Source organism: Indicator indicator, unplaced genomic scaffold, assembly GCF_027791375.1.
Source record: "Indicator indicator isolate 239-I01 unplaced genomic scaffold, UM_Iind_1.1 iindUn_scaffold_235, whole genome shotgun sequence".
In the NCBI taxonomy this organism is placed as follows: Eukaryota; Metazoa; Chordata; class Aves; order Piciformes; family Indicatoridae; genus Indicator; species Indicator indicator.
In genome coordinates, this window is record NW_026539307.1 from 981 (window position 1) to 27547 (window position 26567).

The 26567-nt window shown below is 58.7% G+C and overlaps 8 protein-coding genes across 8 annotated transcripts; 5 read left to right on the forward strand and 3 right to left on the reverse strand.

The window, feature by feature from the left end:
- Positions 1-255: 255 nt before the first annotated feature.
- On the reverse strand, positions 256-569 carry LOC128980525 (feather beta keratin). The gene has a single exon (XM_054398997.1). The coding sequence runs from the start codon at positions 550-552 to the stop codon at positions 256-258; it is 297 nt and encodes a 98-aa protein (XP_054254972.1). The 5' UTR covers positions 553-569.
- Positions 570-2235: 1666 nt separating this feature from the next.
- LOC128980527 (feather beta keratin) lies at positions 2236-2532 on the forward strand. The gene has a single exon (XM_054398999.1). The coding sequence runs from the start codon at positions 2236-2238 to the stop codon at positions 2530-2532; it is 297 nt and encodes a 98-aa protein (XP_054254974.1).
- A 3970-nt stretch (positions 2533-6502) lies between these two features.
- Positions 6503-6816, forward strand: LOC128980523 (feather keratin 1). Its single transcript, XM_054398996.1, has one exon. The coding sequence runs from the start codon at positions 6520-6522 to the stop codon at positions 6814-6816; it is 297 nt and encodes a 98-aa protein (XP_054254971.1). The 5' UTR covers positions 6503-6519.
- Positions 6817-11401: 4585 nt separating this feature from the next.
- On the forward strand, positions 11402-11752 carry LOC128980521 (feather keratin 4-like). The gene has a single exon (XM_054398994.1). It carries the CDS (start codon positions 11402-11404, stop codon positions 11750-11752), a length of 351 nt encoding a protein of 116 aa, XP_054254969.1.
- Positions 11753-16407: 4655 nt separating this feature from the next.
- Positions 16408-16740, forward strand: LOC128980522 (feather keratin B-4-like). The gene has a single exon (XM_054398995.1). It carries the CDS (start codon positions 16408-16410, stop codon positions 16738-16740), a length of 333 nt encoding a protein of 110 aa, XP_054254970.1.
- Positions 16741-18023: 1283 nt separating this feature from the next.
- Positions 18024-18410, reverse strand: LOC128980526 (scale keratin-like). Its single transcript, XM_054398998.1, has one exon. The coding sequence runs from the start codon at positions 18408-18410 to the stop codon at positions 18024-18026; it is 387 nt and encodes a 128-aa protein (XP_054254973.1).
- Positions 18411-24778: 6368 nt separating this feature from the next.
- On the reverse strand, positions 24779-25165 carry LOC128980519 (scale keratin-like). Its single transcript, XM_054398992.1, has one exon. The coding sequence runs from the start codon at positions 25163-25165 to the stop codon at positions 24779-24781; it is 387 nt and encodes a 128-aa protein (XP_054254967.1).
- Positions 25166-25986: 821 nt separating this feature from the next.
- Positions 25987-26407, forward strand: LOC128980520 (scale keratin-like). The gene has a single exon (XM_054398993.1). It carries the CDS (start codon positions 26021-26023, stop codon positions 26405-26407), a length of 387 nt encoding a protein of 128 aa, XP_054254968.1. The 5' UTR covers positions 25987-26020.
- Positions 26408-26567: the final 160 nt, after the last annotated feature.

A 26567-nucleotide genomic window follows, 5' to 3' on the forward strand; every position in this document is an offset into this window, starting at 1 on the left:
GGAGGGAGCCCTGGCACAGGGCAGCAGCAGACAGCAGGCACTCAGGACGGGCAGAAGAAAGCAGCAGAAGCAGAAGACATCTGCTGGCCACCTGGGCAGGCACCCCAGGCTGGCAGCTGGCTGGCCTCCCTCCTTGGCAGGAGCTCAGCAGGGTGCTCAGCCCAGCTGCCAAGCCTGGCCAGCAGCTCCAGCCTCAGCCCAGCACCTGGCTGGGGGCTCCCTGGTCGAGGCCATCCCCGGGGGTCCGGCGCGGCTCTAGCAGGGCAGGCACCGCCTGCCGCAGTAGCGACCCCCAAGGCCAGAGAGGCCAAAGCCCCCGGAGCTGATGGGCACCCCACTCTCACTCAGGATGCTGCCCACAGCGGCAGAGGTGGTGGAGCCCACGGCGGTGCTCTGGGGGAAGGAGCTGAGGATGGGTCCTGGCAGGGTGACCACCACAGGAGAGGGCTGGATCACCACCCGCGAGTCCTGGCACTGCCTGACACAGGGCTCGTTGCAGCTGTTGGCCAGCGGGGTCGGCCCACAGGGACGGCACAGATCGTAGCAGGACATGGCTCTGGCTGCAGGTGCACCTGGGGAGAGGGCAGGGAGGGCACAGCAGCCTCAGCTGCAGCCTGCCAGCCGCGGGCCAGCAGCACAGACACAGGCTGGGCACAAAGGAAAGGCTCCGGAGGCAGCCAGAGACGCTGCAGAGCACGAAGGGAGCCCTGCAAAGACAGCCCAAGAGCCTCTCCCACCTCCCCCCAGCGTGGCAAGAAGAGCAGAGATGCTGTGAGCAGCCCCAGGGAGCCAAAGCCTTGGTGGAGGCCAGGAGACCGAGAGGAGAGCAGCAGAGAGAGGGCAGAGGGGCAGAGGCTGTTGCAGCTCACCTTGGTCAGCAGGCAGCAGAAGGCAAGAGGAGGCTGAGGGAAGCCTGCTCAGGACCTGCCTTTTATACTGCCCCACACTGCCCCGGGCCCAGAGCTGCCTTTGCTCATGGAATGTGTTTGCCAGCAGCTCATCTGCCATGCAAAGCATCTCCATTAGAGAAATGAGGCCACTGCTGCTGTGCCCTGCAACGCTGCCTTCTCATTTCCCTCTCCCTCACAGGGCCCTTCAGCCTCCCAGGCTCCTTTCAAGTCTCAGCATTAGAGGCCAGGAGTGGTGCCTGGGGCAGTGCCACGTCAGCAGCAGCAGGTGAGGCAGCCAGGGATGGGCACTGTCCCACCTCAGCTGATGGTGCCAGGACATTGCCCTCCAGGGCATCCCTTTGAGGGTCATCTTCCTGCACCCCACAATCCCAGGTCAGCACTGCCAGCTGTCTGCTCAGTTCCTGAGGCCTCAACAGTGTTGGCAGATCTGCTCAGGCCCTGCTTGGAGGGTTTGATGCCCTGTGGCATGTGACAGTGTCCTGAGGGCATTTGCCCAGCCCTTCACTGCCTTCTGCAGAGGAAGGGCAGAATGAAACCCCCCAGAATGCAGCCAGGCTGCCCTCCTGCCCTTCTGCTCTGAGCTGCAGGAGCTGACAGCAGGGAGGGGAGGGAGGCTCTGTTCAGGATGGGGATCACAAAGGGATGCCCTGGAGGGTACCATCGGCTGAGGTGGGACAGTGCCCATCCCTGGCTGCCTCACCTGCTGCTGCTGACGTGGCACTGCCCCAGGCACCACTCCTGGCCTCTAATGCTGAGACTTGAAAGGAGCCTGGGAGGCTGAAGGGCCCTGTGAGGGAGAGGGAAATGAGAAGGCAGCGTTGCAGGGCACAGCAGCAGTGGCCTCATTTCTCTAATGGAGATGCTTTGCATGGCAGATGAGCTGCTGGCAAACACATTCCATGAGCAAAGGCAGCTCTGGGCCCGGGGCAGTGTGGGGCAGTATAAAAGGCAGGTCCTGAGCAGGCTTCCCTCAGCCTCCTCTTGCCTTCTGCTGCCTGCTGACCAAGGTGAGCTGCAACAGCCTCTGCCCCTCTGCCCTCTCTCTGCTGCTCTCCTCTCGGTCTCCTGGCCTCCACCAAGGCTTTGGCTCCCTGGGGCTGCTCTCAGCATCTCTGCTCTTCTTGCCACGCTGGGGGGAGGTGGGAGAGGCTCTTGGGCTGTCTTTGCAGGGCTCCCTTCGTGCTCTGCAGCGTCTCTGGCTGCCTCCGGAGCCTTTCCTTTGTGCCCAGCCTGTGTCTGTGCTGCTGGCCCGCGGCTGGCAGGCTGCAGCTGAGGCTGCTGTGCCCTCCCTGCCCTCTCCCCAGGTGCACCTGCAGCCAGAGCCATGTCCTGCTACGATCTGTGCCGTCCCTGTGGGCCGACCCCGCTGGCCAACAGCTGCAACGAGCCCTGTGTCAGGCAGTGCCAGGACTCGCGGGTGGTGATCCAGCCCTCTCCTGTGGTGGTCACCCTGCCAGGACCCATCCTCAGCTCCTTCCCCCAGAGCACCGCCGTGGGCTCCACCACCTCTGCCGCTGTGGGCAGCATCCTGAGTGAGAGTGGGGTGCCCATCAGCTCCGGGGGCTTTGGCCTCTCTGGCCTTGGGGGTCGCTACTGCGGCAGGCGGTGCCTGCCCTGCTAGAGCCGCGCCGGACCCCCGGGGATGGCCTCGACCAGGGAGCCCCCAGCCAGGTGCTGGGCTGAGGCTGGAGCTGCTGGCCAGGCTTGGCAGCTGGGCTGAGCACCCTGCTGAGCTCCTGCCAAGGAGGGAGGCCAGCCAGCTGCCAGCCTGGGGTGCCTGCCCAGGTGGCCAGCAGATGTCTTCTGCTTCTGCTGCTTTCTTCTGCCCGTCCTGAGTGCCTGCTGTCTGCTGCTGCCCTGTGCCAGGGCTCCCTCCTGCAGCCAGCCGAGAGGGGCCCTGCTGCTGGCCCTGTGCCCACGTGTGTGTGCCACGCTGTGAAGGGGGCCTGAGTGCCAGCTGCCCTTGCAGCAGCCTGGCCTGGGTGCCTTCCCCCAGGCACTGCTTTGTTTCTCTCTTTTGTCTCATTAAAGTTGATGCTGCATTGTAGCTTGCTGGCTCCTCGTGTTCCTTCCCCCCTGCAGCTCCTGCCCAAGCTCTCCCTGGGGCACTGGGATGCCCTGGCAGGGTAAAGGCTTGGCTGAAGGAATGTCATTGAGTTGTGTCTGGGCACTGGAGTGGGTTTGCAGCTGAAGTGCTGACCAGGAGGGCAGTGTTCTGGCAATGCCCCTACCCCAGTGTTCACAAAGCACCACAACACTTTGGCCTCACACAAGTTGTTTGTCCATTACCAAACTCTTCTCATGCTGCCCACGGCTCCCATGCTGCCATCAGGAGCAGGGCAGTGGCTGTCCCCCTGCTCCTCACACTGCCAAGGCCACCACTCACATCCTGGGGGCAGTTTTGGGGCCCTCACTCCCAGAAGGACATTGAGAGGCTGGAGAAGGGCAATGAAACTGATGGAGATTCTACAGAAGTCTTGTGAGGAGAGGCTGAGGGAGCTGTGATTGCTTGGGCTGGAGGAGAGGAGGCTGAGTGGAGACCTTGTGGCTCTCTACAGCTCCCTGCAAGGAGGTCTGAGTGAGGTTGGTCTCTGCTCCCAGGTCACAAATTTGGACAAGAGCAAATAGCCTCAGATTGCACCAAAGGGTTTTTAGGTTGGCCATGAGGAACAATTTCTTCCTTCAGAGAGTGGTCAGGGACTGGCCCAGGCTGCCCAGGGAGGTGGTGGAGTCCCCAGCCCTGGAGGTGTTAAATGAAATGTGGCCATGGCTCTTGGGGCCAGGGTTTGGTGGCCATGGTGGTGCTGGTTGGTGTTGGACTGGAGGACCTCAGAGAGCTTCTCCAACCTCACTGATTGTGTGTTTCTCTCATTTTGTGATGGAAGTGATGAGGGCCAAGTGCCCAAGGGGCTGTGGTCCTTCACTTGTGCCCCCAGACCCTCTCTCTGTGCATCCCAGACCCTCTCTCTGTACACCCCAGACCCTCTGTGCACCCCAGACCCTCTCTCTGTGCACCCCAGACCCTCTCTCTGTACACCCCAGACCCTCTCTCTGTGCATCCCAGACCCTCTGTGCACCCCAGACCCTCTGTGCACCCCAGACCCTCTCTCTGTGCATCCCAGACCCTCTCTCTGTACACCCCAGACCCTCTCTCTGTACACCCCAGACCCTCTGTGCACCCCAGACCCTCTCTCTGTGCACCCCAGACCCTCTCTCTGTACACCCCAGACCCTCTGTGCACCCCAGACCCTCTGTGCACCCCAGACCCTCCCTCTGTGCACCCCAGACCCTCTCTCTGTACACCCCAGACCCTCTCTCTGTACACCCCAGACCCTCTGTGCACCCCAGACCCTCTCTCTGTGCACCCCAGACCCTCTCTCTGTACACCCCAGACCCTCTCTCATTCACTCTGCAGGGTTTGTGTTGCTGTTCAAGCACTGCCTGGCAGATTCCATGGCACTGCCCTGAGGGCATTTACCCAACCCCGTGCTGCCCTCTGCACACCAGAGGAAGGGCAGAATGAAGCCCTCCAGAGTGCAGCCAGGTTCCTTCCTGCCCTTCTGCTCTGGGCTGCAGGAGCTGACAGCAGGGACAGAAGGAACCTTGCTCCTGCCTGGGGTTCTCCTGGAGCTGCTGTGGGCAGCTACCCTGGCACATGGTGGTTGCTGCTGCCCCAGGGGCTGTGGCAGAGGCCAAGCTGCCTCTCCCTTCCCCCCCCAGGCTCCAGGCCTCCCCAGGGGAGGTTTTGCCCCAGAGGTGCCAGTGCTGCTCCAGGCTGAGTGAGGGGCAGCTCCTGTGCTGTGCCAGCTGCTGTGGGCAGCCCAGCAGTGCCTGTGCCAGAGCCCCAGTCCCTCCAGAGCTGCTGCCAGCTGCTGTGGGCAGCCCAGCAGTGCCTGTGCCAGAGCCCCAGCCCTGCCAGAGCTGCTGCCAGCTGCTGTGGGCAGCCCAGCAGTGCCTGTGCCAGAGCACCAGCCCTGCCCAGCCCTGCCAGAGCTGCTGCCAGCTGCTGTGGGCAGCCCAGCAGTGCCTGTACCAGAGCACCAGCCCTGCCCAGCCCTGCCAGAGCTGCTGCCAGCTGCTGTGGGCAGCCCAGCAGTGCCTGTACCAGAGCACCAGCCCTGCCCAGCCCTGCCAGAGCTGCTGCCAGCTGCTGTGGGCAGCCCAGCAGTGCCTGTACCAGAGCACCAGCCCTGCCCAGCCCTGCCAGAGCTGCTGCCAGCTGCAGCCCCTCTGCTGCAGCCTCCTGAGCCCTGCTGGGCCAAAGCAGAGGCAGAGAGGGGGAAGAGCTGGCAGCAGGGAGGGCAGACATCACCTGCAGCATGTGCCAGGGGAGAGCAGGACCTGGCAGGACATTGGGGCCCTTGGCAGAGCCTCATCATGGGCACTGACTGGGGGGCTGTCAAGGTCTGGCAGGAGCCTCCAGCTGGGGATCTGCTGGGCTGGGGTTTGACTGAATGGAGCCTTAGAAGAGAGGACAGAAATGAAATCAGCTTCCTCCCTTGGAGGAACTTCTGCTGTCTGCCTCTGCTGGGAGAGCTGCAGCTGCTGCCTGTGTGCCAGGGGCAGAGATGTCCTCTCCTTGCCCAGCAGTGCCCTGAATGCAGGAACCCCAGGCCTGAGGGCCCTGAAGAACCTCACCTGGGGTCTCTTCCTCCTCCCCCTTGCTGGGGCTCTGTTTCAGCTCTTTCTTCACCTTGGTGCTTAGGCTGGAAGTTTTCTAGTTTGGCAGAGCTGCTTGTGGCCTGCATGAGGTTCCTTGGTCTGTGCCCTAAGGGTCTGGGAGGCTTTGGGGACCTGCTCAGCATCAGTGAACTCTGTGCCCACCGTGGTCACCTCTGGCTCTGCTCCTGCCCTGGGGGCTGCTGTCCTGCTTGAGCTCATCCCTGCTTTGTCACCAAGGGCTTGATGGCTCAGCTGGGCTCTGGGCTGCACCTGACCACTGGTTTTGCATTTTTCTCACTCAGTTGTTTTGGCTCAGAATTGGCTTCATTTACTTCTGTGTCATTTTCCCTGGAACCATTCCTGGCCTCTAATTCTGAGACTTGAAAGGAGCCTGGGAGGCTGAAGGGCCCTGTGAGGGAGAGGGAAATGAGAAGGCAGCGTTGCAGGGCACAGCAGCAGTGGCCTCATTTCTCTAATGGAGATGCTTTGCATGGCAGATGAGCTGCTGGCAAACACATTCCATGAGCAAAGGCAGCTCTGGGCCCGGGGCAGTGTGGGGCAGTATAAAAGGCAGGTCCTGAGCAGGCTTCCCTCAGCCTCCTCTTGCCTTCTGCTGCCTGCTGACCAAGGTGAGCTGCAACAGCCTCTGCCCCTCTGCCCTCTCTCTGCTGCTCTCCTCTCGGTCTCCTGGCCTCCACCAAGGCTTTGGCTCCCTGGGGCTGCTCACAGCATCTCTGCTCTTCTTGCCACGCTGGGGGGAGGTGGGAGAGGCTCTTGGGCTGTCTTTGCAGGGCTCCCTTCGTGCTCTGCAGCGTCTCTGGCTGCCTCCGGAGCCTTTCCTTTGTGCCCAGCCTGTGTCTGTGCTGCTGGCCCGCGGCTGGCAGGCTGCAGCTGAGGCTGCTGTGCCCTCCCTGCCCTCTCCCCAGGTGCACCTGCAGCCAGAGCCATGTCCTGCTACGATCTGTGCCGTCCCTGTGGGCCGACCCCGCTGGCCAACAGCTGCAACGAGCCCTGTGTCAGGCAGTGCCAGGACTCGCGGGTGGTGATCCAGCCCTCTCCTGTGGTGGTCACCCTGCCAGGACCCATCCTCAGCTCCTTCCCCCAGAACACTGCAGTTGGATCCTCTGCCTCTGCCGCTGTGGGCAGCATCCTGAGTGAGGACGGAGTCCCCATCAGCTCCGGGGGCTTTGGCCTCTCTGGCCTTGGGGGTCGCTACTGCGGCAGGCGGTGCCTGCCCTGCTAGAGCCGCGCCGGACCCCCGGGCAGCCCCCAGCCAGGTGCTGGGCTGAGGCTGGAGCTGCTGGCCAGGCTTGGCAGCTGGGCTGAGCACCCTGCTGAGCTCCTGCCAAGGAGGGAAGCCAGCCAGGTGCTGTTTGGACTCCTGGCCAAGCTCTGCCTTGTTCTTGAAATGCTTTTGATGTCTTTCCTCGCATCTGGGAGCTGCATCTCACACTGCTGTGCTCTGATGCTGTCCTGTCAGTGAGTGTTGGGTTTTTACTCAGGAGTTAAGGAAAAGTGGAGTCTTGCTTCCTGTCTTCCAGCTGGAATGGTTCAGATGTCTCCCTCCTCTTGTAGCAACCTCGATGTGTTCCTCTTGTTTTGCAGAACTTTGTATCATTAAACTGAAGTTGCATCTGAGTCTGAGTCTCTTTGTGCTTTTCTTTCCCTTGGCCAAGGATGTTTCATCCTATGGAAAACAACCTCTGCAGAGTGCCCTGCTGAGTGGGAACCTCCTGGGCTCCACTTTGTGCCCCTTGCCCCTTGGCCTGTCCCTGGGCACCACTGAGCAGATGCCAGCCCCAGCCTCTTGCCCCCTCCCCAGCCTGCTCCTGCTGAGCATTGCTCAGATCCCCTCTGGGGCTGCTCTGCTCCAGGCTCCCAGCCCCAGGGAGCTCTCAGCCTTTGCTCCTCACAGGGCTGCTCCAGGGTGGCTGTGGAGTCTCATCTGGAGACTTTCCAACCTCACCTGGATGCGTTCCTGTGTGACCTGCTCTGGCAGGGGGTTGGATGAGATATCTCCAGAGGTCCCTTCCAGCCCCTGCCATGCTATGAGTCTGTAGCAGGCTGAGTGGAGTCTCTGGTGGAAAATCAGCTTCCCTGGGGACATTTTTCTGAGCAGAGAGGGACTGCAGGTCCTGGGTTGAGCACACAAAGCTCCTGGTGCTACCACACAGCTGCTGTGGCTGAGGCTGTTTGCTGCTCACTGCTCTGCAGGGAGTCACTGCCTGCACCTCAGAGAATGGCCTTCTGCTCAGTGCCAGGGAGGTGTCCTCCTGCCATGAAAATTGTGCAGGGAACATAAAGAATCCAGGAATTCATGTAAGGAAAATGAAATAGCTGCTTGGGAGGCTGAGGCCCAACAGCAGCAGCAGCAGTCCTGGAAGGCACTTTGGTGGTGCTGGTGGAGAGCTGCTCCCTGCCCTAAGCCTGGTTGAGGGCTCCAGGCTGGGTTGGATGTTGCTCTGCTTGAGGGCAGGAAGCTCTACAAGGGACTGGCCAGGCTGGCTCTGTGGGCTGAGGCCAGTGGGCTGAGGTTTGGCAAGGCCAAGGGCTGGGTCCTGCATTTGGGTCACAACCACCCCATGGAGGCTCCAGGCTGGGGGCAGCAGCTGGAAACTGCCCAGCAGAGAAAGCCCTGGGGGGGGGTGTTGGTCAGCAGCCTGCTGGAGATGAGCCAGGATGTGCCTGGGGGGGCAAGAAGGGCACCAGCAGCCTGGCCTGGATCAGCAATGGTGTGGGCAGCAGGAGCAGGGCAGGGACTATCCCCTGGGCTGGGCACTGGGGAGGCCACACCTGGGGTCCTGGGTTCAGTTTTGGGGTCCTCCCTCCACTAAAGACATTGAGGGGCTGGGGTGGGTCCAGCTGAATCCCCATCCCTGGAATTGTTTCAAAGCTGCAGAGCTGTGGTGCTGAGTGCCATGGCTCAGCCCCAGAGTCAGAGAATGCTTGGAGGGGATGACCTGGAAAGGACTTTTCCCAACCACAACAAATCTGAGATTCTGTGATTTAGAAGGACAGAAAAAACACCATCAGGGTCCTGGAGCCTGCTCTCTTCAGACAGCCTGTGTGCAGGAGAGCAGAAGGTGCCCAGCAGTGTGCCAGGGCTGGCATGGGAGCAGCAGCTCTGCCAGGGGAGCTCTGCTGGCCGAGGAGCACATCCAGGCCTCCCTCTTTGCATCAATCACTTCCCACGTTCCTTGTTGCAGGTGGAACCTTCTGGAGCTAATGAAATGGCTTTGCTGGTGGCTCCCTGTCTGGCTTCAGTGGGAGAAGCCTGCCCTGGACATGAGGAATTCTTTCATCTTCCCCAGTTCTGGGCACTTTTAATTTCTGCTGCTCTCATACTGACTCCAGGAGCTCCGCTGAGCCATGACTCCAAGCTTGCTTTCATGAAGCCCTTGTTGGCTCCTCAGCAATTTGTGGCTGTCTTGGGAGCAAATCTTCACATCAGACTCCAGACCTCTCCTAAACCTCTTTGTTTCCACTTCCCTGTCTGAGCCACCTAACAACAGTTTCCAGTTAATTTCTTCACCATCTTTATAAAGAGCAACCTCGGAGGAGGCCTTGCAGCCTCTTGGATGAGTTCTTGGAGCCAGTCTGACTGATCTGGGGCTGAGTCATGGCCAGCAGACAGCTCAGGAGTCCTCTGCAGAGGGCTGCAGTGAGGGTTTGGCTGTGGAATGTGAGCAGAGCAGAGAGAAGCTCTTGGGTGCACTGAGGGGAGTGTGGGCAGCAAGGCAGGGCAGATCTCCTCCACATCTTCTCTGACCTAGTGAGGACACCTCTGGAGTGCTGGGGCCAGTTGCAGAGGGACTGGGAGCTACTGGAGAGAGTCCAGGGGGGGCTGGGAAGCTGCTGAGGGGCCTGGAGCAGCTGTGTGAGGAGCAAAGGCTGAGAGCCCTGGGGCTGAGAGCCTGACAAAGCTCATCCAGCTCCAACCCTCTGCCATGGGCAGGGACACCTCCACCAGCCCAGGTTGCTCAGGGCCTCATCCAGCCTGGCCTTGAGCACCTCCAGGGAGGGGGCAGCCACAGCCTCCTTGGGTAACCTGTTCCAGGGTCTCCCTACTCTCACTATCAAGAAATTCTTCCTCAGCTCCAGTCTCAATTTCCTCTCTCCCAGCTCAAAGACATTCCCCTCATCCTGGCACTCTCAGCCCTTGTCACAGTCCCTCCCCAGCTCTCCTGCAGCCCCCCCCCCCAGGCACTGGAAGCTCTCTGGGCTGTGATCTGGTTGCATTTGTCTCTGAATTTCCCACAAGGCTCTGACTCTTCTCATGGATCCAGCAGGATTTGAGGCTCTTTTAGCAGAACCTTCCCAAAGAGCAGAACTTCAGCCTAGATTCTTCTGCTGCTTGCCTGGAACCAGAGCTTGGCAAACACATTGGTGGGGCCCAGAGTTTATTAAGGATTTCCACTCAGATCCTTAATAACAGAACACCCCAGGAGGATGAATTATGCATGGTACAAACTCTCCTTAATTGGGGTTGTGTTTTGTTTTCTCCTTGTGACTAAAGTGAAACACTCAATTGGAGGGGAGATGCTGTCTGGGCTGCATGGTGGCAATGGCATAAATCTGGCCCAGAAGTGCAGGAGATGAGAGGAGCTTGGCTGGGGGAATGTGTGCCAGAAGATAAGGAAACAAAAACACAAAGTAATGAACAGTAAGGAAAAGACATTTAATGGGCTGGGAGCATTTTTGCATGTGGGACATAGTGGCTGGGAAATAATTTGATGCTCAAAGGCTGTCTGTGGTCCTCAGGCCATCCTGGGTGCAGTATAAAAGCAAACTCCACTCCAGCTCCTGCCTGCCACTTCTCTTCCCTTTTCCCTCTTTTTGTGAGCCAGGTTAGTCCAACTCTGCTTCTCCTTCTCTGCTTGCTCAGTTCTCTGCCTTCAGAACCCTTTGGTTGTTGTCCTTTTTGCTCTGCCAGCTGCTGGACTGGGCTGGGGAGGGAAGGCTTCTCCTCTTGGAACTGTTGGGGTTGTCTGTTAGAGGTGGAGGCACTGCTGGAGTCCATAGGATGGTCTGGGATGGGAAGGATCTCCACTGTGACTGTGAGTCCTGACTTGGCCACACAGAGCCTTGGTTCAGTCAGAGGAGACCTTTCAGATGTGCTAAAGACCTGAAGAGCTGTGGCCAAGAAAGTCACCAGCAGCCTGGCTTGGGTCAGCCCCAGTGTGGGCAGCAGGGTTGTCCCCCCTGGGCTGGGCACTGGGGAGGGCACATCTTGAGTGCTGGGTACAGCTTTGGGCACCTCAATGGAAGAGACATGTGGAGGTGCTGGGGTAAGGGCAGAGGAGGGCAGGGAAACTGGGAAGGGCCTGGAGAATAAATCTGATGAAGGAGCTGAGGCTGCTTGGTTTGAAAAAGAGGAGGCTGAGGGGAGACCTCATAGCTCTCCACAGCTACCAGGGAGGGGGTGGAGGCACCAACCCTGGATGTGTTTGGAGGTGATTTGGATGTGGTGCTTGGGGATGTGGCTTAGGGCTGAGCTTTGCAGAGCAGGGTTCTTGGTGGGACTTGGTGATCCTGAGGGTCTGTTCCAACCTGAATGTTTCTGTGACTCTGTGGAGCTGAGGCAGAGTAGGGTTGGACTGGAGCTGAGGAAGAAGCTCTTAAGGGTGGTGAGGCTCTGGCACAGGCTGCCCAGGGAGGCTGTGGCTGCCTCCTGCCTGCAGACCCTGAGTCTGGTTGAGAGGTGTCCCTGGGCACGGTGGGGAGATTGCAGCAGCTGAGCTCTGAGCTCCCTTCCAGCCTGAGCCTCTCCATGGCTCTCTGCTGTCTCTCCACATCCCTGGTCCTGTGTTTCAGGCTCAGCTCCATCCATGTCCTGCTACGAGAGGTGCCCCTCCAGCTCCTGTGGGCCGACCCCCCTGGCCAACAGCTGCAGCGAGCCCTGCGTCAGGCAGTGCCAGGACTCCACGGTGGTGATCCAGCCCTCCCCCGTGGTGGTCACCCTGCCAGGACCCATCCTCAGCTCCTTCCCCCAGAACACCACCGTGGGATCCTCGGCTTCTGCGGCCGTTGGCAGTGCCCTCAGTGCTGAGGGGGTGCCCATCAGCTCTGGCAGCTCCCTGGGCTTGGGGAGCTTTGGGTACCCAGGGCTGGGCAGTGCCTACAGCCGGCCCGGCCGGCGCTACTCCTCCTACCGTGGGGGCTTCTATGGACCCTGCTGAAGCCTGAGGAGAGGTCCAGGAACGCTGAAGCACCAACCCCGCACAGGACTGAGCTCATGGCCATGGGTTCCAGAAGTGATTTGGGTACCCACGGCCCCACCTGCAGCTGGTGGAGCAGTGGGAGCTTGGCAGCTCCTAGAACCAGGCTTGTGCTTGCCTTTTGTTTTGCTTTTCTTTGTGTGTCTGGCCAAGGGCTTTGTCCTCTCAGTCAGGGGTGGGATGGGCAGGAGCTGCCCTGCCTGGCTGCATCAGCACAGCCTCCTTGGCTGGAAGGAAGAGCTCCACCTGCTGAGTGAGCCCTTGTGAGTGGCATGAGTGGGCACTGTCCTGAGTGGGCACTGTCCTCACTGAGCCATGGAAATGTCTCCTTACCCTTTGTGTTGTTTCCTTCCATTCCTCAGCCTCATTAAATTTGTGCTGCAGCAAACCCAGAGTCTGTTTGTCCTTCTTCCCTCTCTTGCCCTCCCTTCCCCAGCCTGGCCTGCTGCAGGGCAACAGCATCATGCAGGTGGCCTCATGCCAGGTGCCAGAGGAACACAAATCAGGCTGCAGCTGTGGGAAGAGTTTTTCTCTTGTCCACACCTGGCAAAGGCAGCAGCAAGCTGCTGTCCCCCTGCTGCTGCATGAGCAGGACTCCCTCCAGCAGGGGAGATGCTGCCTTGCACTTCAAAGAGATGGAGAAAAGCTTCTTGGCTGCCCTGGCACTGCTCTGTGGTGGGAGCTGGAGGTCCTTGGAGGGGGCCAAGGATGGGGCACTGAGATGGGAGCTCAGCTGCCCTGCAGGGAGCCTAAGCTCAAGGAAAAACTCTCTGAGGGCAGGCCCTGGTTAACTCTTGGGGAGGAAGGGAAGGGAAGGGAAGGGAAGGGAAGGGAAGGGAAGGGAAGGGAAGGGAAGGGAAGGGAAGGGAAGGAGAAAGGAAAGGAAGGAAAGGGAAGGAGAAAGGAAAGGAAGGGAAGGGAAGGAGGAAGGGAAGGGAAGGGAAGGAGAAAGGAAAGGATGGGAAGGGAAGGAGAAAGGAAGGGAAGGGAAGGAGAAAGGAAGGGAAGGAGAAAGGAAAGGAAGGAAAGGGAAGGAGAAAGGGAAGGGAAGGGAAGGGAAGGGAAGGGAAGGGAAGGGAAGGGAAGGAGAAAGGGAAGGGAAGGGAAGGGAAGGGAAGGAGAAAGGAAGGGAAGGGAAGGAGAAAGGGAAGGGAAGGGAAGGGAAGGAGAAAGGAAGGGAAGGGAAGGAGAAGGGAAGGAAAGAGGGAGGAAGGGAGGGCTGTGTGGGGTTTGGAAGAGGATTGGCCTTTGAGATGTGCTGGCCCTGGGCAGCAATGTCTGGAGGAGGAGACTGAAGGCTTTGAAGCTCTAACCCATTCTGAGGCTGTCTTTGTAAACTCTTCCTGTTGTGCCTGGTGGAGCTGAACTTCTTTCAGGCCTTGCTTGGCTCCATCTGGGCTGGAATGAAGGTGGTGTCTAGAGCCTGGCAGCTTTGGAAGAAGATTTGAAAAGCTCTACCTGAAGGCTCTGCAGACTCAGTGTCCTGCCAGGCCATGCAGGTATCTCTGAGCTGTCTGGCTTGGAGTCTCTGTCTGTGTCTGGAGAGGCTGATGCTGACCTGTAATTAATGCTGCAATCATTATTGGAGCTCAATTAGAGGAGGCAGATCAGTTCCTGAGAGAATTCAGGCTGTGAAGGAGCATTTTCTGAGCACACAGAGGAGGGGAAGCTGACACCTGGATGTTGTGGTGCAGCAGAAGCTTGGTCTGAGGTCCATGGGCAATGGCTTTTTTGCCACCCTAGCTGGAGTCCCTGCTTGACACCTTCCACAGAGGTCCTCATTCACCTGAGGGGGTGGCAAAATGCTTTGCTTTTAGGGAGGCAGGGCAAGAGGGCAGGCAGAGTCCCACAGCAGAGAGCCCTGGGGAGAGCTGTGGCTCAGGCACTGCTCTGGAGCCATCCTGAAGATGCTCAGCTGGACAGATGCAGACACTTCCCATCCCAGGGCTCCTGCCTGGGGGATCTGAGGCATCCCTGCACATTCACTAATTGCCCCCTCCACTAATTGATTTTAATTCATTTGCATGTGGCTGGGGCCCCACTGGTGAAGTTGTTTTGTTTACTGTTTGTGTTTATTGCCTGGCCTTGCCCTGGCCTTGGATGGAGGCCACACTCCCTGGGGCTTCTTTCATCTCCCTGCTTTGCATCCAGGCCTGGCTCCACCTTCCCCAGGTGGGGATGAGTCAAAGTTGGATTTGCTTAGGAATTTTGGCTGCTCTTTGGAATTTTGGTGGCAGAAGCTCACAGGAGTCCCCCCTGCAGCAGCTTTCCACTTCAGTCCTGAGTGTGCATCTCCATCTCTGAGGATTTGTGGAATCCCAGGTGTAGAGAATCCCAGATTTAGGGAATCCCAGATGTGTGGAATCCCAGATGTGTGGAATCCCAGATGTATGGAATCCCAGATGTATGGAATCCTAGATTTACAGAATCCCAGATTTACAGAATCCCAGATTTATAGAGGCCCAGATGTATAGAGCCCCAGAATCATTGTGCTTGGCAAAGCCTTTCAAGCTCCTCCAGTCCAACCCTTCTCTGACTCTAGCCAAGGCTGGGGCTAAGCCATGGCCCCCAGCACCACAGCTCTGCCTCTCTGAAAGCCCTCCAGGGATTCAGGCTCTCTGCTCCCTGGGATATTGCAAAGCTTTTAGCTCCTGGGATGAGAAGATTTGGGGCAGCCTGGCCTGCCTTGCTCATGGTCACCATCAGAAGGGGACCCGAGATCCTTTTCAACATCTCTGCACCTTTTGGAGTTTGTTTTCTCGAGCTCCCTGCTGCTGCTCTGCTCACTGCAGAGTTCTTGCCAGGAAGGAAATTCATTTGTGACGTGCAGTGAGACTCTGATTGTGTCCAAGCAGTGTCACAAACCTGCACATTTCCTGCTCTGTGATCATCCTGGAACCACAGAATGGCTCAGGTTGGAGGGGACCTTAGAGATCATCTGCCCCAACCTCCCCTATTTGCATGTCTGAGCTGCTGATGTGAACCTGGCAGACTTTTGTTTCTTCAGAAGTGTACAATCAGCGTTTGCTTCCCAGGGGACCTTCCTGGAGATGCAGCTCAGGGACACTTTGCATGTCTCCACCTGATCAAAACGCCAGGAGAGGAGGGGTTGGGTCCTGCTCCCTGCCCTGGAGCCTGCTCCTGTGCCCTCTGGGGCTGCTTCTTAGGCTGGGAGCTGCCTTTGAAATAGAAATGGAGTTGCTGCACCTCACCATCCTCTTCAGGATGATGCAAAAACGGAGACAACCTCATTTGCTTTCAAAAGAGAGGAAAAAAAAGGGCCAAGAAGATCCTAAACTTCTCTAATTAGCTGCCATTAATTAGCAGCATAATTGTGAGTAATAGCCCAGGACACAGCAGGGGAAAGCAGTAATTTAAGGGCATTAAAGACTCTTTGGAGTCTTTAATGAGCCCAAGGGTGAGTTGTGGAGGACTCTGAGTGCCCCTGGCTCTGACCAGCCTAAAACCCACAACAATCCTCAGCCTGACCTGATTTCTGCTTCTCTTTCACATCCCCTCTGCGTTCCCCCCTGCCCCTCCCGGTGTTTGATGTAGAAAGCAAACTGCAGCTGCAGACTGCTTAGATAAAGGACTTGGCCACGCAGCCCCCAAATGGCAGAGCTGTGGCTCCAGAGCCTTTCCTGGCTGTGGTTTGATGTGGACTGAGTGGATCAGGCTGTGGTGGCCTTTGATCTGCAGGAAGGAAAAGTTGAACTTCTCCTCCCCCTCAAACCCTCTGCTGCCCAGGGAGCCCCTTTGGCACTGGGGTAGTGCCATCAGCTCTCTGTCACCACTTTCCTCCTGGAGCTGTGCTGCTGCCTGGCACGGCTGTGAGCCAGCCTGGAGTCATAAACAGCCAATTCTTGGCCCTTCTGGGGGGAGCTGTGTCACAAAGTTCTGCTCTTCGTGAAGAGGGAGGGAGGATTTCAGGGAGCAGCTCACAGGGTCCATGCCAAGGGCCCGTGGGGTGCCTGCAGTGCCCTCTGGATGCAGAATAATCTCTTTTGGGAGGGATGAACCAGTTTGATTTGGGCAGGAACGAGCTGGGCTCAGATCTGGAGATAAAAGAAAGCTTTGGAGTGGAATGCAGACGTGGTGGGGAGGAAATTAAATCACATCAGGGCAACAAACACAAACAGGGAGTGGGGGGAGAAATTAACTCATCAGCTGGGGGTGCTTTGCATACCAGAAGGCTCCAGCAATTGGCTGGCAAAGGGCTACGTGCACAGAGCTGTGCCTGAGCTCCTCAGGTGCTGCAGGACAACTATAAAAGCCCAGCACAGGCAGCGCTGCTCCCATCCTCTCCTGCTGCTTTGTTCTCCTTGGGGAAAGGGTAAGTCCAGAGCTGCTTCCCATGTCCTGAGCTGCTGCCTGCGTTGTGCTTTGATTCTTGAGCTCTTTCCTCTGTGCTCTTTGTTGAGGACACCTGCCGGTAGCTGCAGGTTGGGGTTTCACCCAAGTCTCTTCTCAGCCTGAGACTAAGCCCTGACTCCGCTGCCGGCACAGGCTCTGCTTAGCTTCACCTCTTGGAGGCTCAGTTCCACCACCCCAGCTGCGATGCCTTTCCTGTATCTCCTCCCTCCCTTGTGTTGCAGACCCAGCTCCCTGCTGCAGCCATGTCCTGCTACGACCTGTGTCCCCCCACCTCCTGCGGGCCGACCCCCCTGGCCAACAGCTGCAACGAGCCCTGCGTCAGGCAGTGCCAGGACTCCACCTACGTCATCCAGCCCTCCCCCGTGGTGGTCACCCTGCCGGGACCCATCCTCAGCTCCTTCCCCCAGAACACCACCGTGGGATCCTCGGCCTCTGCAGCTGTCGGGGACGCTCTCAGCGCTGGGGGGGTCCCCATCAACTCTGGCAGCTCCTCAGGACTCGGCACCCTTGGCTACTCAGCTCTGGGTGGCCTCTACGGGAGGTCCTCCAGGCGCTACAATCGCTGTGGGCCATGAGAGCACCGCGGAGGGGACCCCGCGGGGGAACACCCAGGCGCTTGGAAGCGTGACCCGGATGCAGGACTGGATTCATGACCATGGCCACTCGCTTGCTGCCCCCCTCCCCAGCTTCCCCCCGAGCTCTCGGGACCGCAGGAGCTTGGCACTGCCGACTTTACTCCTTGTATCTGTTGTTAATGAGGTGTGAAAGTGTCACTTAGGTGTGGAAGTGTCACTTTGGTTGTTGCATGCAGGCGTTGGGTGTCCAGCTGCGCAGCGTTGCCTTGAACTGGATGATTTGGATTGATCCAGACGCAACCCTTTGCTTTCTTTACATTTTTTTTATTCGTTTTGTTGTGTTTTCTGTTTTTCATTTTTTAAAAATATCATTCTGTTTTCTTACTCATTAAATTTGTGGTGCATCATCATCCTGCACGCTTGGGAACGTTCTTCCTCGCTCTGCCTCCTCCTTTGGAGCCTTCTCTAGATGGGGTTTGCCTCTGCATAAACTGTCAGAAGCAGGCAGAGCTTCATTTAAATCATCCCACGTTAATTAGCAAGGAGGGGAGCAGAGAGAAAGGGAAGCAGTAGGAGAGGAGGAGAGCCTGGAGAAGAGCAGCCCCAGAGGGGAGCCTGAGCAATGCTCAGCAAGAGCTAAAGCTTGGGAATGCTGCAATTCCCTGGTAATCGGTGGGTAACTGATGTGGTGATTCGGGGGCCTCTGGGGTGTCACCAGAAGCCCTCAGAGCAACACCAACAATTACTCTGCCTGCTCTGAAGCTCCACAAGATAATGACTCCTGAATTACCAAACATTAGCCCAGCCCTGCCTCAGGGATCCCAACTAAGCTGTCACTCCCCGGCTTAAGCAGAGGCCAAGCTGGGCAGGATCCTTGATAAAGGAACTCAGCCCAGGAAGGAAGATTGCTCCAGGACCTTGCTCTTGGACTCAGCAGTCCAAGTGCCACGACAAGAACAGAGCTTTGTCTCAGCCCTTCGTGCACTTCCCCAGCTCTTTCATTTCCTGGACTTTGGTCAATGTTCCCTCCCCCAGTTGCAAGGCTCCCACCCCCGGGGTCTTCCTGAATTGGTACAAGGACAGAGGGAGACAGAACTTGGATGCAAGAAAGATTTATTGTGCCCCGAGGGGCAGGAGAGGTTGGCAGGGAGCTGCTGGGCAGGAGGCAGCAGGGCTGCTCGCAGAGGTTGGTGCCTTCAGAAGGGTCTTGTGGCGAGCATCACTCTGCAGGGGGGCAGTGGTGTTGGGGTGTGGGCTGGGGGCAGGCTGGGGCTGGTGTGTGCCTAGCAGGGCCCCCAGGTGTCCCAGAGCTTCTTGCTGTAGCGAGGCAGCACACAAGGGCTGCAGGCAGGAGCAGCGTAGGGTCTGCCAAAGGTGCAGAGCCCCCCCGAGCCCTGGGTGGCGCCGGCGCCGTAGAGGCCCCCCAGCCCCAGGGAGCCCCCAAAGGCAGGGGCTCCGGAGGAGCCCACCACGGCTTGCTGGGGGAAGGAGCTGAGGATGGGGCCGGGGAAGGTGACGACGACAGGGGGCGGCTGGATGAAGGCCGTGGAGTCGGGGCACTGGCGGGCACACAGCTCGTTGCAGCTCTCAGCGATGGGCTGGGGCACGGCCACGCTGGTCTTGGGTGGGCACGGCTCGGCCTTGGGTGGGCACAGGTCGTAGCAGGACATCTTGTAAGTGTGGAGGTCGCTGTGGAGCAGCGGAGAGGCTGAAAAGAAAGCAGAGGGTTGATGAGCTCTGGGATGGGAGGAGTGGCTGTGCTGCAGCTCTCTGCTCTGGGTGCAGCCCTCACGAACTGCTTCAGCCCCTGCTGAGCTCCTGGAGCCAGAGGTTCTGTCTGTGGAGTAGTATAACCCCAGGAATATTCCAGCTGCAAAACCTCTCCAGGATCATCCAGGCCAACATCAATCCAGCACCACCATGGGCACCAAACTCTGGCCCCAAGTTTCCTGAACACCTCCAGGGCTGGGGACTCCACCACCTCCCTGGGCAGCCTGGGCCAGTCCCTGACCACTCTTGCAGAGCAGAAATTGTTCCTCATCTCCAACCTAACCCTCCCTTGAAGCAATTTTAGGCCACTTCTTTTCATCTGTCACCTGAGCCTAGAGAGAAGACACAGATGTAAGGCCAGAAATGCTCCATCCCTGCCCACAATCTGAACATCCCTGTGGGAATCCTCTCCCTCTGCCCTGCTGCAGCCTGGGAGCAAGGACAGAAGCAGCAGCCAAGGCTCCATACTCACCAAGTTCGGGGAGCTGAGCAGCCAGAGGAGTGTGTGGAGGAGCTCAGGGTCTGGAACTTTTATAGAGCTCTGATGAGCTTTGCCTCTGGATTGCTGCTGACGGGGTTGCACTTGGCCACCTAACAGCTTCAGATGACAGAAGCTTTGTGTTTGTCACAGCGGGGATGGTGCTGAGCTGGTGCTGTGCTGTCCATGTTGCACCATCCTGAGTTCTTTAATCTTGGGTCCAGAGCAATTCTTGGTATCATCACAGTGACCTCAGTGGAATCTCCACCGGCATCCAGCTGACTCCACATCTCACTTCTTCCTCCACATCTCACTTCTTCCTCCACATCTCACTTCTTCCTCCACAGAGCTGCCCCAAGCTTGGCAGAGCTTTTGTGAGACTCCTCTCTGGCTGACAGGGACATTTTTTTCCCCCCCTTTCAGAGCCCTTCACACCCAGCTGCTCAATTAATTAAAGACAGGGAGCAGCTCAGCCTTGGCATCGCCCAGCAATTGGTCTTATCCATCCCTAATTTCAGGGGACATCACTGACTGAAGGTGGGTCTCAAGAGGTCATGAAAATCAGCTGAGATCATGGAGTGCTCATCACAGACCTGCTCCTTTGAGGGCAGACTCAGTCCTGGGTGGAAACAGAGGCAGAGAACTCTTGAATCACCAAGGCTGGAGAAGCCCTCTGAGGTCACCCAGCCCAACCATGTCCCAAAGAGACATCTCTGCACGATTTATGAAGCCCCCCCAGGGATGGGGACTCCACCACCTCCCTGGGCAGCCTGTTCCAGTCCCTGACCACTCTTGCAGGGCATAAATTGTTCCTCATGGCCAACCTGAACCTCCCCTGGGGCAATTTTAGACCATTTCTTTTCTTCTATGAACTGAGACTAGGAAGAAGCTGAAATTCAGCTTAAAAGTGACCCCAGGGGGGGTGCTGCTGCTGGAGATTTGAGGCAGGAAAGGAGAAAAATCACCACCCAGAGGGGTTTGAAGTCCTATCTCTGCCCACAGCCCACCTGAGCAGGGACAAATGGGAGGGAGCCCCCAAAGCAGCAGATCCTTTGCTGGGTTTTTTGTATTTTGGAGGTGCTGTGGGGGTCAGCTCCTGGCAGGCATCTCCTGGGGCTTGCTGAGCCAGCAGAGCTTGGCCATGGTTTCAGCAGCACTCATTAGCTGCCCTGCAGCCCAGCTGATGTCTGCTGCTGTGCTGATGGATGGCAGTGTGGAGGGGATTGAGCCATGCCAGGGTGACACAACCACCTCTGCTTTCATCTGCAGGAAACGAGGAGCTGCACAGCATTTCCCTTAATTAAATCATTAACTTCTGCCACTGCCAGCCATGGGGCAACCTTCCTGCAGCTTGGCATTCATTAAGAGGCTCCTTGCAACATCCTTGATCAAACCCTCTGTTAGCAGAGGGAGTCACACAGGGTGAGGGGCACAAAGTGGAGCCCAGGAGGTTGCAGCTGAGCAGGAGGAGAAAGTTGTTTGGTGTGAGGCTGCTGGAGGCCTGGAGCAGGCTGCCCAGAGAGGTTGTGGAGTCTCCTGCTGTGGAGAGCTTCCAGCCCCTCCTGGGCATTGTGCCCCTGGGCAAGCTGCTGGGGGTGCCCTGCTGGGGTAAGTGATGGTTTGCTGCACTCTGAGCAGAGCTGGGGCTGGGAAGTGGAAACACCACCACCACACCACCACCACACCACCACCACCACCCACCCACCCCCACCACCACCACACCACCACCACACCACCACCACCACCACCACCACCACCACCACCACCACCACCACCACCATCACCACCACACCACCACCACACCACCCACCACCACCACCACACCACCACCACCACCACCACCACCACCACACCACCACCACCACCACCACCACCACTACAACACCACCACCACCACACCACCACCACCACACCACCACCACCACCACCACCACACCACCACCACCGCCACCACACCACCATCACACCACCACCACACCACCACCACCACCACCACCACACCACCACACCGCCACCACACCACCATCACACCACCACCACAACACCACCACCACCACCACACCACCACACCGCCACCACACCACCACCACACCACCACCACCACCACCACCACACCACCACACCGCCACCACACCACCATCACACCACCACCACACCACCACCACACCACCACCACCACCACCACCACACCACCACCACACCACCACCACACCACCACCACCACCACCACCACACCACCACACCGCCACCACACCACCACCACACCACCACCACACCACCACCACACCACCACCACCACCACCACTACAACACCACCACCACCACACCACCACCATCAACACCACACCACACCACCACCACACCACCACCACCACCACCACCACACCACCACCACCACACCACCACACCACCACCACAACACCACCACCATCAACACCACACCACCACCACCACCACCACCACACCACCACCACCACACCACCACCACACCACCACACCACCACCACCACCACCACCACAACACCACCACCACCACACCACCACCATCAACACCACCACCACCACCACACCACCACCACCACCACACCAGCACCACCACCACCACACCACCACCACACCACCACCATCAACACCACCACCACCACCACACCACCACCACCACCACACCAGCACCACCACCACCACACCACCACCACACCACCACCACACCACCACCATCAACACCACCACCACACCACCACCACCACCACCACCACACCACCACACCACCACCCACACCACCACCACTCCACCACCACCACCACCACACCACCACCACCACCCACCACCACCACCACACACCACCACCACAACATCACCACCACCACCACCACACCACCACCACACCACCACCACCACCCACCACCACCACACCACCACCACCACCACCACCACCACCACAACACCACCACACCACCACCACACCACCACCACAACACCACCACAACACCACCACCACCACCACCACCACACCACCACCGCACCACCACCACACCACCACCACACCACCACCACCACCACACCACCACCACACCACCACCATCAACACCACCACACCACCACCACCACCACCACCACAACACCACCACCACCACACCACCACCACCACCACACCACCACACCATCACCACCATCACCACACCACCACCACACCACCACCACACCACCACCACCACCACCACACCATCACCACCACACCACCACCACCACCACCACACCACCACCACACCACCACCACCACCACCACCACACCACCACCACCACCACCACACCATCACCACCACACCACCACCACACCACCACCACACCATCACCACCACACCACCACCACCACCACCACACCACCACCACCACCACCACCACCACCACCACCACCACCACCACCCCATCACCACCACACCACCACCACACCACCACACCACCACCACACCACCACCACCACCACCACCACCACCACACCATCACCACCACCACCACACCACCACCACCACACCACCACCACACCACCACCATCACACCACCACCACCACACCACCACCACCACCACCACCACCACACCACCACACCACCACCACACCACACCACCACCACCACCACACCACCACACCACCACCACCACCACACCACCACACCACCACCACCACCACCACTACCATCACCACCACTACCACCACTACCACCACCACCACCACTACCACCACCACCACCACCACCACCACACCACCACCACCACCACCACCCACCACACCACCACCACCACCACACCATCACCACCATCACCACACCACCACCACACCATCACCACACCACCACCACCACCACTACCACCACACCACCACCACACCACCACCACACCACCACCACCACACCACCAACACCACCACCACCACACCACCACCACCACACCACCACCACACCACCACCCCAAGAACAACTCCTGGCTAAGGGAAGTGCTCCCCAGCAGCAGCTGCCCTGCATCTGCTGCAGGGGAAGGCAAAGCCAACTTTGCAGGGTTAGAAAGTGACCACTGACCACCTGCAGGCCACAGCTCAGGGGGTGCCTTCCTCACCTGGATTTAGCTTTTACCACCAAGCCTCATGGCTCTGCCTCAGGGTATCAAACACTCTCCACCTCAAAGCCTTGTCTTTCCTCTCTCCCCTTGATCACTGCTTTGGATTTAACAACACAGGGACTGAAATGCTGCACTGGACACAGAATGACATCTGGGGGTGTGGCAGTTTTCCCAGGGGAAAGAAGAAGAAGAAGAAATAAAAGTGCTTAGTGTGGATTTTCCAAGCCTGTGAGGACCAAAGGCTATCAAAGCAAAGGCATCCTGACTAATGGTTTCTGCATCTTGTTCTGTTGTCAGAACAGGACTTGCATGTCCCAGAGATGAGCAATGCCAGCAGGCTGGGCAGGGAGACTCCCTCACTCCTATCACTCTCCTAACCAGGTTGTGGTTTGTAGCTGCAGGGCTGGCCAGGCTCTGGCCCTGCTCTGCTTTCTCTTCTGTGGCACCCAAGGTAGACTCACAGAATGGTTTGGACTGGAAGGGGCCTCTGGAGATCATCCAAGTCCAACCCCATTGCTAAAGCAGCTTCCCCTGGAGCAGGTCACACAGGAAGGCATCCAGGTGGGTTTTGAGTCTTGGCAGGAGGCTTCAGAACCTGTCTGGGCAGCCTGCTCCAGGCCTCCAGCACCCTTACACCAAGCAAGTTGCTCCTCCTGCTCAGTTGCAACCTCCTGGTCTCCACTTTGTGCCCTTTGGCCTGGGCCTGGACACCACTGAGCAGAGTCTTGCCCCAGTCTCTTCCTCCCCAGCCTTTAGCTGTCGCTGAGCATTGTTCAGATCCCCTCTGGGGCTGCTCTTCTCCAGGCTCTCAGCCCCAAGGCTCTCAGCCTTTGCCCGTCACAGAGCTGCTGCAGGCCCCTCATCATCATCCCAGCCCTCTGTTCCCTTCACAGCATCTTCAGCAGGAGCCTGGGAGCAGGGGGCTCAGATAAAACCCTCTTGCTCTTTGCAGTCTCCAGAACTTGAAGCAGGCAGAAAGGGTGAAGCTGAAGAGCTGCCTGCTGAGGCAGGAGACAGCTTTAAACTGAGAGAAAATTGACCCAGGATGGAAAGAGACCTTTCAGATCAGGAATTCTGCTCTGTCCCCACTAACCCTGCCTAAAACTGGCCAGAAAGGCAAAGTGCTGCTCAAAGTAATCAAGAGCATATACAGCAAGGGGGAATGCAGCACAGGGTGGTGAGTGGGACACAGAGAGCAGGGACCAAGGCAGAAGAGCTGAACCACCTCCATGCCATGGCCAGGGCTGCAATCAGGGAAATGTTCAGGAATGGACAAAGCTTGTAAAGAAAGCCCCCAAAAAATAATTCAAATTTCGATGCATAAAAGATTTTATTAGGAAAATCCACATGGAGCAAATCATAGATCAAAGGAAGAGAAGAGAAAGGAGGAGACAATGGAAAAGTGAAGCTAAAAGCTTCTACTCCTTCAGGATTAAACAACAATCAGGACAAAACAAAACAAATATTACAGAGGAAGAGAGCCACAAACACAAACAGAAACTGAAGGAAGCCTCAAAACACAAACCAAAAACAATTCACAACTAAGCACAGCAGGGAAGAGGCAAACGGAGCTGAAAGGGAAAGAATTAAAAACACTCAGAGAAAAGTGTTAGAGAAAAGGAAAAGGCTTCCAAGACACAGGATGGGAATCGGCTTCCAGGCTGCTGCTGGGGCTGTGCCTAGCAGGGCCCCCAGGTGTCCCAGAGCTTCTTGCTGTAGCGAGGCAGCACACAAGGGCTGCAGGCAGGAGCAGCGTAGGGTCTGCCAAAGGTGCAGAGCCCCCCCGAGCCCTGGGTGGCGCCGGCGCCGTAGAGGCCCCCCAGCCCCAGGGAGCCCCCAAAGGCAGGGGCTCCGGAGGAGCCCACCACGGCTTGCTGGGGGAAGGAGCTGAGGATGGGGCCGGGGAAGGTGACGACGACAGGGGGCGGCTGGATGAAGGCCGTGGAGTCGGGGCACTGGCGGGCACACAGCTCGTTGCAGCTCTCAGCGATGGGCTGGGGCACGGCCACGCTGGTCTTGGGTGGGCACAGGGTGGTCTTGGGTGGGCACAGGTCGTAGCAGGACATCTTGGAGGGAGAGAGCTGAGCCTGGAGGACGCAGAAGAAAGCAGAGGAGTCAGCAGCAAGGATCAGGTGCCAGGGCAGAGCAGGTTCTCGGCTGCCGGAGCCTCCCGGGAGCTGGAGAGCTCAGAGCCATCCCTTGCCCACAGTGCCCAGCCCCTGCCCTTTGCCCAGCCAGACCCCCAAGTGCCCTGCTCTCTGCACCCCTGGCCGAGCCCTCTCTCCATGCTCCCAGGGCACACAAAGCCCTCCCCGAGAGCCTGTGCAGGGCCTGGCTTGCAGGGTGCCAGCCGTGGACTCCTTCCTCCTCCACACACAGGGAGCCCCAAGGGCACCCACCGAGCCTTGAGCTGAGCAGAGCCAGGTAGGAGCAGTGGATGGCAGTGCCCGGCCAGGGCAGAGCTTTTATGCTGTGGCGGCCAGCACGGGGAGGAGCTGCCAGGCTGGGGGCAGGAGGCTCTTGCCCTACAGCTGGGGGTGATGCCTGCTGCCCTTGTGCCCACGTAGCAAAAGGGGAGGAAATGCTGGCAGTGGAATGTGCTGCTGTGGGGAGGGGAAGCTGAGTCAGGCAGAGGGGCAGGACCTGGGCAGCCCTGTCCTCCTTGGCAGCAGGGAGTGGCCCCTCTGCAGATTGGCCCAGGTGGTGCTGAGCAATGGCAGGGCTCCTATAAAACATCTGCCCGTTCCAGTCGCTGCCATCCCCTGCTCTGCCCGGCTTCTCCTCAGGCAACAGGGCAAAAGTGCCATCGCTGCTGCTGCTGCCTCCTGCTGCAGCCCTGCTCCTCTGACTGGGCCACTGCCCTCTGTTTTCTGCACTGACATCTGTGCCCTCTTGCAGAGCTCCGTCTGACCCGGCCCAAGATGTCCTGCTACGACCTGTGCCCACCCAAGACCACCCTGTGCCCACCCAAGACCAGCGTGGCCGTGCCCCAGCCCATCGCTGAGAGCTGCAATGAGCTGTGTGCCCGCCAGTGCCCCGACTCCACGGCCTTCATCCAGCCGCCCCCTGTCGTCGTCACCTTCCCCGGCCCCATCCTCAGCTCCTTCCCCCAGCAAGCCGTGGTGGGCTCCTCCGGAGCCCCTGCCTTTGGGGGCTCCCTGGGGCTGGGGGGCCTCTACGGCGCCGGCGCCACCCAGGGCTCGGGGGGGCTCTGCACCTTTGGCAGACCCTACGCTGCTCCTGCCTGCAGCCCTTGTGTGCTGCCTCGCTACAGCAAGAAGCTCTGGGACACCTGGGGGCCCTGCTAGGCACACACCAGCCCCAGCCTGCCCCCAGCCCACACCCCAACACCACTGCCCCCCTGCAGAGTGATGCTCGCCACAAGACCCTTCTGAAGGCACCAACCTCTGCGAGCAGCCCTGCTGCCTCCTGCCCAGCAGCTCCCTGCCAACCTCTCCTGCCCCTCGG